The sequence below is a fragment of the Rhincodon typus genome, chromosome 1, assembly GCF_021869965.1.
Source record: "Rhincodon typus isolate 14 chromosome 1, sRhiTyp1.1, whole genome shotgun sequence".
NCBI classification, from domain to species: Eukaryota; Metazoa; Chordata; class Chondrichthyes; order Orectolobiformes; family Rhincodontidae; genus Rhincodon; species Rhincodon typus.
In genome coordinates, this window is record NC_063332.1 from 112114079 (window position 1) to 112124284 (window position 10206).

The 10206-nt window shown below is 44.5% G+C and overlaps 1 protein-coding gene across 2 annotated transcripts in view; it reads left to right on the forward strand.

Moving 5' to 3' along the window:
- Nucleotides 1–328: 328 nt before the first annotated feature.
- Nucleotides 329–10206, forward strand: part of ndnf (neuron-derived neurotrophic factor) — a 37935-nt gene continuing 28057 nt past the window's right edge. The window contains exon 1 of one of the 2 annotated variants that reach the window (XM_048605227.1): nt 329–634. In XM_048605227.1, coding sequence (XP_048461184.1) covers nt 615–634 — 20 coding nt within the window. In that variant the 5' untranslated portion in view covers nt 329–614. Of the gene's footprint in view, nt 635–1063; nt 1119–10206 lie in introns of those variants that run through there. The other variant, XM_048605229.1, reaches the window with a different exon arrangement.

A 10206-nucleotide genomic window follows, 5' to 3' on the forward strand; every position in this document is an offset into this window, starting at 1 on the left:
CGATATTGCTCTAAGCAACGCTCCCTCTCTGTATTCCCCAACACCCCAATATGCCTCTCCCTCCCTCTGTGGGTGTGGCCCCAGAACACAGCCCGCGCTGATTGGTCGGAGCCCGGCGCCTCTCGTTCATTCATAAAGGACCAGAGGCGGGACCCCGGCGTCACCTCACCATTGGTCAATCCGGAAGGATCTCGCCCGCGGATTGGTGGCTGCAGCTCCGGGGTCCACCTTTTCGATTGGCAGTGGGGGGGCCGCGCTCTGATTGGTGGAAAGACGGGGCTGGGCGGGGCGGGGCAAGGCACGGGAGAAGTCCAGATGAGGAGTGAGTGTGAGCTCGGCGCCGAGAAACGCCAGTTCACTGCCTGCCCGAGCCACAGCACACACAGCCAGATCGCCGCTGCTTCCACACTCGGCTTTGCGGAATCTAGTAAAGAGAGGGAAGTGGGGGGGAAAAGGCACATACACAAAACAAGGATAGCTTCATTCTGGCAATTCTCCAGCTTCTGTCTGCACTGCACTCGCATTAACCTTGCCCTCCTGTCTGCTTCTCAAAAAGAAGTGAGGGATTTTAAACGAGGGAAAATAAACTGGACTAACAGAATTCGAAGTTTGCAATGCAAATGATTGCTTCAAGGTAAGAAACACTGCTTCCCCACCCCAGAAAATCGCGTAGCAAAATATGTCACTGCAAAAGTAACTTTCTTGAATTCTGCCATACATTCAGAGTCATATATTGCTGCAAAATTAGTTGCTTGCATGTTGCTGATTACCTTAATATACGCACGTTGTAAATAACACAGACCATACAAGTCCTTGCACTTGTTATGTAAATAAAGTGTTGTAACGGTGTTAAACACACTTCTCTTTGATCTCAATTTTCGTCTATCTTTTTTCCCCAACGTTCCGTTTTCACTTTTAAACATATGTTCGAAAAAGAAAAGAAAGAGTAACGTATTTTTGCCTTATTTTTAAACTTTGAGATTTCGAGACCAGCAAGTAGTCACACGTTTTATACGCTGTCTGGAACGGGTATATAATAGACACGTTCGAGATTATACTGCACCAGAATAAAACTGCCAAAGTGATTAGTCAAGCTATTTCAATTGAATCTCGTGGAGGTATTATGGATTTGTGATTTTAATTTTTATTTAAATCGACACTCACTTTTACTTGAGGGGCAGCAATAATCAGGTATCCTGTCTGGAGTTGGTAATAACCTTAGGAAACTTTCTATATAATATGCCCAGGCCATGCGAAATATCATTGTTTGAGTTTTCTTTAGTGGAAGGAGGTCCAAGTATTGGCGTTGACCTTTTCAGCGCGTATGGTCGGTTTGGAATGGAAACCTAACTTCGTACCACAATACTGTATGGTAATCGAGTTCAATCACTCGCCGAGTACTATAGAGGAGTTTGACAGTGAAGTGACAGTTTGCTAATAGTTGGCGAGGTTAGTGCGGTTGGGGGGGCGGGTGGGGGGGAGGCGTGGTGGTGGTGGTGAGAGTGAACTAGGAGTATTGAAAATTGCAAGTTGCTTGGAAACGTGGTACACCCGTCAGAGAATGTGAAATTACTGATTTTTTTTGCTCACTAGTAAATCGATATGCATAGATTGGTTCGTGCGGGTTTGTAAAGCAAGTATATTTGTATTTAACGATAGGATGCCTAAAGTAACTGTCCAGCTCCAATCAACCCGACCTACGCTCCCTTGTCGTCATCTTTTAAATACCTGTTTATAGGGGCTTCTTAACTGCGCTAGCCTTCACAAACACAACTGGAAAGAGCGTCAGCATCTGGGTAGGGGGAAAGCCAGACTAGCTCTCCGATTCTAGACCTCGGGTTAAAACTGATCACAGAGTCCATGCCCGTGATCTGTCCATCTTTACCAAATCCGGGAAGGTAACTGTTTCTCCGTTCGAACACGTTCTCACTAATCAGAGCAAACTGAAAGTTTGTAGCCTGTGAGATCCGGTGAAATAGACGATAGATCTACTTCCAAGTTTTAATCAGAATTCAAGCTCCAATCTGTCATCAGAATCTGATCCTGACAGGATAATTCCAGAAACCTTTCCAACTCCCAGTGCAATGATCAGAGGGTCTGGAGCATAACGATCAGACGCAGCTTTAGATGTGGCTTCTTCAGCTGATGTCTGCTCCTTTCTCTCTATCTCTAGGTGTCTAATTCTGCCGCCAGCAATTTCTTGCAACAGTTATTCTTTATTTGTTCTTCTCCTCTTTAATCACACCAGTTCCTGTTGTCTACTTTTCACTTCACCTATCTCCGGTTTAACGTTTCCTGAACATTCCAGGGTTAGAAAAACAGTTGAATCAATCGAGCTCCAAAGCACAAACTGATATGAAATACTATGAACTCATTTTAAAAAAAAAGTCTGTTCATAGTTCAAAGCACTTTAGCGCAGATAGGTATCAGTTCGCCGCATCGCTCTAATGTTTTAACCCTTTCACGGTCCTGCTCTCTGCCGCTGTAAAGGCACCAAATACGTTAGTGAACACTAATATGCAAATCTAATTTCCAAATAATAATCTCGTGAAAAGCAGAGCACCAGTTGTTACAGTTTTGTCAATTACTCGGCATCATGACCTTAGGCCCCGCTGCAGTGAGAGCGGGATGTGAACTGGTTACTTTATATGAGAGTAGCGATCTACTTGCCCTGGCAGTGTGTCTGGCTGATATGGAACTCGTTAATATCGGCCATCTAGGAAGATTCAAATTGCCAATTAACCCCCCGCGGGAAAACTGATCTTGCTGCAACACCCGGTTAAAACACACATCCCCGTCCTCGGGTTTCTATGTTGTGTCTACCTTTGCGAGTGAGGGTGCCTTTGCCAAGTTTGTTTTGAAGACGACGTTTGTTTTGAAGCCAATAAAACACGACAACATCTCGAGTTTAAAAGATCACAAATGTAATAATCCCAAAATAAGAAGCGTGGTTTTCACCAGAGCACGCAAACCACGGCTATCTGAAGGAGTTGTTAATGACTAACAGAATACATCAATGACAGTACACACTGTGGGTATAGCTGCAATGTGGGCAGGGGTTGGATTCGACTTGAGAAAGAAATGCAAGCTTTCCAAGCGCATGTCTTTTCTCTAGTGTATAATTGGCCCGCGGATAATAGTAAGGGGCCTCCATACGTACATTTTTTTAAAAAAATAAAACTTCCTTGAAGATTAAAAAAATGTAATTAGTTCAGTTGCAAAGTTCTTTTGTGGTTTAGTGCTCGTTGTTTTAATCAACATAGTTTCGGGCAACGTTCAAACGGAGGTGGATCAAGAAAGAGGTCTTGTCGTGTAATCTGATCTCTGCTTCTCTTTAATACAACATGCGAGCTGACCGCAACATTAATCAAAACAGAATACCAACCTCTCCTTGCGCGAATGTGCGGCACACATCGGACTGAAGACCGTCTCTGAGGAGCGCTTATTGGGATGTTTCCCTTCATCGCCGCCCTGCTGATGGGAATATGCTGAAATCCATCTGTTAGTTCGTTAGATTACGGATCTAATAATAGAGACTTTGAACTTGACACGGAAAATTAGAGGTGCAAAATATTTCCAACGATCGCCCCTTTTCCATTGCTTTGCAGTACCTGTTGTTTTCGTAAACTCAATTCAGTTATTAGCGCTGGGTCCAGAAATGATAAAACTTCAGTAAGAAAACGTTTGAAAGGCGTGTGAGGAGTTTGATGTTATGTTGTCATTGAGAACAATCCAGTACAATCTTTATAGTCACTTCAATGGAGATGACATACGCGCTGAGATGCCTTATTGTTTCGATTTTTTGAGGAGCCAAATAATTTGCTGCTCGGATCTTAGGTGGGAACCCGGACCCCTCTCTACAAGCATGGGAATGGGGAAATGTACACTCCCGCTCCCCGTCACTGCATCAACACCACTGGCTAACCTGAAGTCCCACCTGTTCAACCCTTCATTCATTCAGACAGGCTCAACGGCAAGTGGCATAGATAAAGAAAACAAACTGTGTTCACCCTGAGCACCAAAGGGGCCGTTTATAAATAGCAAGTAGCATCGAAGGCAAGGACTGGTCGGCACACACGATTATTGATGAATGTGTCCTGTCTCTTGTTACTGTCTATATTTTTATATTTGTCTGCATCTTGCTCCTCCATACTTCAACCCTTTCCGCCTTTGGTTCAAGCTGTTTGGTGTTATCTGTTTTGATCTTCCACTGTCAACTCTCCACTCGCTTCGGGCTCACTCCCTTTCTTTCAGTCTGCCTGCCGCTCTCTCCCATGCTCACCTCTTCCTCCACAAGTGTCCGATTCATGATCCCTACGTCTTTCTTTCATGTTCTCTGTCCAATTGTCCTGTCCCACTCCGGAGGCTGGAGACTGCCTCTCTGTGTTGTTCAGAAGGATGTTGCTCAGCTGCCTGGCAAAGACCCCATGGCACCATGTAGAACAGGGGAGTTTCCGCTGGTGATCTGCCTAGTATTTATTCCTCAAAAACAATCACACACAAATGATAAAAAAAAGACAGGATTGGTTATGGTCACATTTTGCTTTGTGTGAAAATGGGATGCCACCTTTCTATTGTGACTACCCTTCACACTTAAACCTCATTGGTTGAAAAGGACCTTGTCCCGAGGACGCGAGAGGTGCTATGTAAATGCAAAGCTTTTCTCTCCTCTGTCCCACTTGCTCTGAGGATTTCTGTTTCGTTAGGGCGGGAAGAGGCCGTTCGGCCCCTCAGGTGGTTTCTCTTTCCAGAGTTGATCTACAGCCCAGCACCATACCTCAAAGCTCTCGTTTCCCTACCTAACAAAGATCGATCGGATTGTAGTTTCCAGTATCTCTCTATTTCTCTAACTCTCTAATAGATCTGACCTCTTACTTCCTTGTTGTCGGAACCTCCCACTTTCCCAGACGTGATGATGTGGACGTGTGGGTGTTGGACTGGGGTGGACAAGGTCAAAAATCAGACGACACCAGGTTATAGTCCAACAGGTTTATATGAAAACATAAGATTTCGGAGCCTCGCTCCTTCTTCAGGTGACACCCACAATGAACCTGCTGGACTATAACCTGGTGTCGTGTGATTTTTGACCTCCCCCAGAAGAGAACTGGGAGATTTCTGAATGGTTGGCTGAATGATTATTTGACTTCACGTTTGTATTCACAGAATCAGACCCACGGCAATGTGGTTAACTCTCAACTGCCCTTTGGGCGATTACGATGGGTAATAAATACTGAATCAGAGATAGTAGGAACTGCAGATGCTGGAGAATCCGAGACAACAAGGTGCAGGGCTGGATGAACACAGCAGGCCAAGCAGCATCATAGGAGCAGAAATACTGCCCTGGTTAGGGACGGCGACGTCCCATGAATGAATACAAACAAAAACTGAAAGTGGCTTTAACTGAGTCTTCACCCTCTGAGCCTTAAAGAGACCGTATTGCTGCAGAGTCGAGTTAAAGTGTTAAAATGGCCTTTCTTTCAGCACAGTGTCACTTCAGCCACCAACGCCCAACTACATTTCCAAACTGACCATGTAACTGACCAGAGCCAGGGCCCCCGGGCCAAGCTACACTGCCTCCCCCTGCAAAGGACAAAGGAAGCGGCGCGAAAGCGAAGTGCTGCTGATGTTGGGGAACCCTTGTTTTAAAACAGCGCATTCTGAAATTGTTCAGCAGCTTTGGCAGCATCTGTGGGAGAGAGACACCGAGTTAATGTTTCAGGCTGATGACCTTTTTATTAGCAGTCATTCTGATAGTTTAGAGTTGCTTTGTAGTCGAGCCAAGCCTGATGTCGTCAGTCGCACTCATTCACGAGTACAGTAAAACAACAATCTGCATTGTTCTAGCGCCACACTGGCACCAACTTAAACAGACTTTGACAAGGAGCCATATAAGGAGGTAGTAGGATAAATGACCAAAAACGTGACCAAGGAGCTAGTTTCTAATGTGGAATTTGCAGTGTTTATCCAGTCACCAGAAGAAGCAGAACAAGCATTTATTTAAACGGAAGCCCCTTAATGAGGAAAAAGTCCGGATCAGATAATCTAATTAGCAATGTCTTTTTCGAAAGTAAGAGCAGAATAGAAACAAGTAGGTAAGTGGCATAGATAAAGTGCAAGAGCTGTGGGAATAAGCTTTACAGTTCACGGTGTATAAGGGGAATTCCAAACGTGCATCTTAAACTTCTGTAATCTTCTTGAATTCCTGAAATCTCTTTGTTTATTTAACTACAGTGATACATAAAAGGTCGCAGAACAAGTTAAAAACCTCAATTGCACTGCCTTATAATTGCCTATCTGTATTTCCCAATCGTTCTGCTCCGTTCCTTATCAGAACATACCGAACCTTATTTGTTCCAGATGTCGAGCTTTCAACCAACCCGTGTGTTTTCGACAATAACATTTTCAGGTTCATCTCAGCTCTATCCGTGCGAGATGTGACCATAGAAATTGTCTTTAACAGTTTGTTCGGCCATTGCCGGACACTACAAGTTGCATTTGGGGGTCAGGACGGAGTAAACCATTGGTTGAATCTCACTAACAGCAGACATTAGTTCAGAGAGACTGTAACTATTAGTAACTATCATGTAAAAAATTCAGGTTGGAAAGCAGGCTACATGGTCGCCAAAGGAGAACACCCCACTCCAAGGCAGACGTACAATGAGAGAGAGAGAGGGGGATGAGGGAGGGAGCTCTAACCCAGAAGGTATTGTCACACATTCCGAGCGAGACAGTAACCAAACCACAGGTACGTTCAGACAGAGGAGCCATGCCTTAAACACGCACACACACACACACACACACACACAGACTATAAACCAAAAACATATAGCACAGTGAGAGAAAAGGGGATTTAACTCAAACGCAGAAATGGACAAAACCCAAAACACAGAGAGGGGTGCAATGATCCAAACATATTCGCAGAGAGACTGTAAGGCAAAGTACAATCAGATTCTGTAATCAGAAACATACAGAGATTGTAACCAACCGTACACTCACAGAGAACGCGTGACTGTAACCCAGCATTCACTCACACAGAGACTATAACCATGCATACACTCAGAGTCAGACAGAGAGACTGTAAACCAACATACACAGAGAAAGACTGTAACCCGCCATACACTTGTACAGTTCGAAAGAGACTGTAACTCAACATACACACAAAGTGAGACAAAAATGCTGCTACCAAATATACACTCAGACAGTCAGAGAGAGACTGTAACCCAACATACACTCAGAGAGAGAGAGACTGTAATCCAATATACACCCTCACAGTCAGAGATCATAATCTAGCATATACTCACAGAGAGAGATTGTAACACAAAATACACTCACACAATCAGAAAGAGACTTATCCAACATACACTCACAGTCAGAGACTGTTGCCCAATATAAACTCACACAGTCAGAGACTGTAACCCAACATACACACACAGTCAGACATAGAGATTATAACCCAACATTCACTAACATGGTCAGAGAGAGAGAGACTGTAAACCAACACACACACAGCCAGATCGTAAGCTAACACACACTCACACAGTCGCAGAGAAACTGTAACTGAAAATATAGTCACACATTCAGACAGACTGTAACGCAACGTACAGTCTCACAGCCAGACTTACCAAACATACACTCACCATCAGAGACTGAAACCGAACATACACAGAGAGAAATTGTTACCCAACATACACTTAGAGAGAGAGAGACTGTACCCAACATACACTCACGCAATCAGAGACTGTTTCCCAACATACATTCACAGAGGGAGGGAGGGAGGGAGCGAGACTGTAACTCAACATACAATCACACAGACAGACACAGAGACGGTAACCCAACATGCATTTACACAGTCTGAGAGAGACTGAGACTGGGACATGCACCCACACATGCCAAGAGAGACTGTAACCCAAAACACGCACACACAGTTAGATAGAGGCTGTAACCCAGCGCTCACTGAGAGAGAGAGGGAGGGAGGGAGGGGGAGAGAGAGAGAGAGTGACTGTAATCCAAATACACAGAATATAATAGACTATACACTGACAGACACACGGAGCTGTAACCCAATCTCTTTCGTGACAGATACAACTTTCATATTTCTGCCCTTAGTGGAAATAATGATGTTCCCCGAAGCTCGTTAGCTGCCTGCTGCAAGTTTAAAAAGGGCAGTCTATTTGACATGCCAATGGCAATTATATCGACTGTGTTACTGGGAGCAGTCAGGCTGTTGTCTGTGTGCAGCAGCATTTGTAAAATTTAAACTTTCGAAATGGTAATGTCAATTTATGCAATTCTCCACCAGAATGACACTGACAATTCCGAAATGACTACAGGACACGTTTCCTGATGAAACTGATCAAACAACCCCTCTTGACATCGGGCATGCAGTTTAACATGAGCCTACACGGCGCTCAGACGTGTCTGCATTGCCCCTTTAACTAGATCAACGGGAGGGCAATGTGTCCAGGCACCAGCAGCGGGGCTTGCAGTTATTAACTGAGGCCAGATAATGAAAAACCGTAAAAAAGCGAAGTGGCGTGGAAATGAACTTGTCAAGAAATATGTTTATTGGGTTCATAAGGAGGCCATGCGTTTAAAGCCGGCACCAAATGACAAAGTGTTAGACAATTGCGGACAGGGCGCAAAGGAAGACCTTCCATCACCAGTCATTGATCCAGAGAGAGAGAGAAAACACAGGCATTCATAAATAAAAGCAATGTCTGGAGATGTAAGAGGTATTTGCAGAGCGCGATGGAGGGCATAGTCAGGGTGTAAATATCAACTGACAGTCCGCGTCCAGCCTCACCCGAGGTGCTGACCCTATCCCATCAGATGCCTGACTTTGTGAGGGGTCATGGCAATGATCAATGTATTCTGGAGATTGGATACTATATCTAACATCCGCGCCTCTCCCACCCGCCCAGCTCTGTTCCTACAGTACAGTGTTTGATTCCTCAATACCATTCACTTCGATGGGTCGGTCCTTTGAGTACAATGCAGCATTGGTGATGTTAACCAAGAAGGGTCAAACTGTGGGTAAAGGTTCTTCATTTAACTGATCATTAACTAAGAATGTATTTTGCACTGAAATACATGCGATCTTATTCTTAGCTCAGTTTGCTCAGTTTATATTTCTGCATGCACAAACAGCTTTGCTGCGTGCGGATGTGAATGACAGTGGAGAGCAACATGCCCCCAAGGCATTTCACGGAAGTATTATTATCAGTAAGAGTTTGACATCAAAGCCACATAAGAACACAGTAAGACAGCTAACCAAAAACCTGGCCAAGGATGTCATTTATAAAGAGTGTGTTGAAGAAACGGAGAGGCAGGGCGACTGGAAAGTTTCGGACCTCACTCACCAGTGGCAGAGATGACTGAGACCAAGAATGTACAAGAGGCTATAATTCCTGCTGATGGGGTAGAGATCTCACCCTATTGTTGGGCTGGAGACGATTACAGAGGTGGGAAGGATAAGGTCAGGCAAAACGGTGAAAGGCAGGTGAGAGTTTTAAGCACAGGCACAGTGAACAATGTAACAGAATAGTATGAGTTAGGATGTGGGCAGGCGTATTTTGAATATCTTGCAGGTTTTGGGAGACGGAAGGTAGGAGTGCATTGTAATAGGCAGGTCCAGAGGTAACGAAGGCCTGAACTAACGTACATTTTACATCCTCATCAGTGGTGATTTTCTGATTCATCTCCAGATAATGCAGGTTGTGGGTTCTCAAACAATTGTAAAGTCTGATTTATAATGTCTCCTGACATACAGGACAGCAAATGTTAGATTGATCAGACGGATGATTTTGAGTTTAATTTCGGTTTTCTGACAGTGGCTGCAGCTTTCTTCAAACTGGGGTGTTTTGTAATCGGTGAGAAGCTAGTGATAGTCTTCAGTAGAAATGGACGGGATGGTGCAATGAGCGGACACATGGTAAGTAACATTTACTGCAGAGAAACATTTTGGGAGGAAGAGCAAAGAAAGACAATTTAAAAAGGGGGTATAATACTAAAGGGTTGTAAAGTTTTCAATAGTTTACATTTTTTCTATAACTGACTAGCTGAGGGACCAAAGCTAGATATTTTCTAATTGAGACAACAAGGTGCAGGGCTGGATGAACACAGCAGGCCAAGCAGCATCATAGGAGCAGAGAGGCTGACGTTTCGGGCCTAGACCCTTCATCAGAAAAGGGGGAGGGGAAGGGGGTT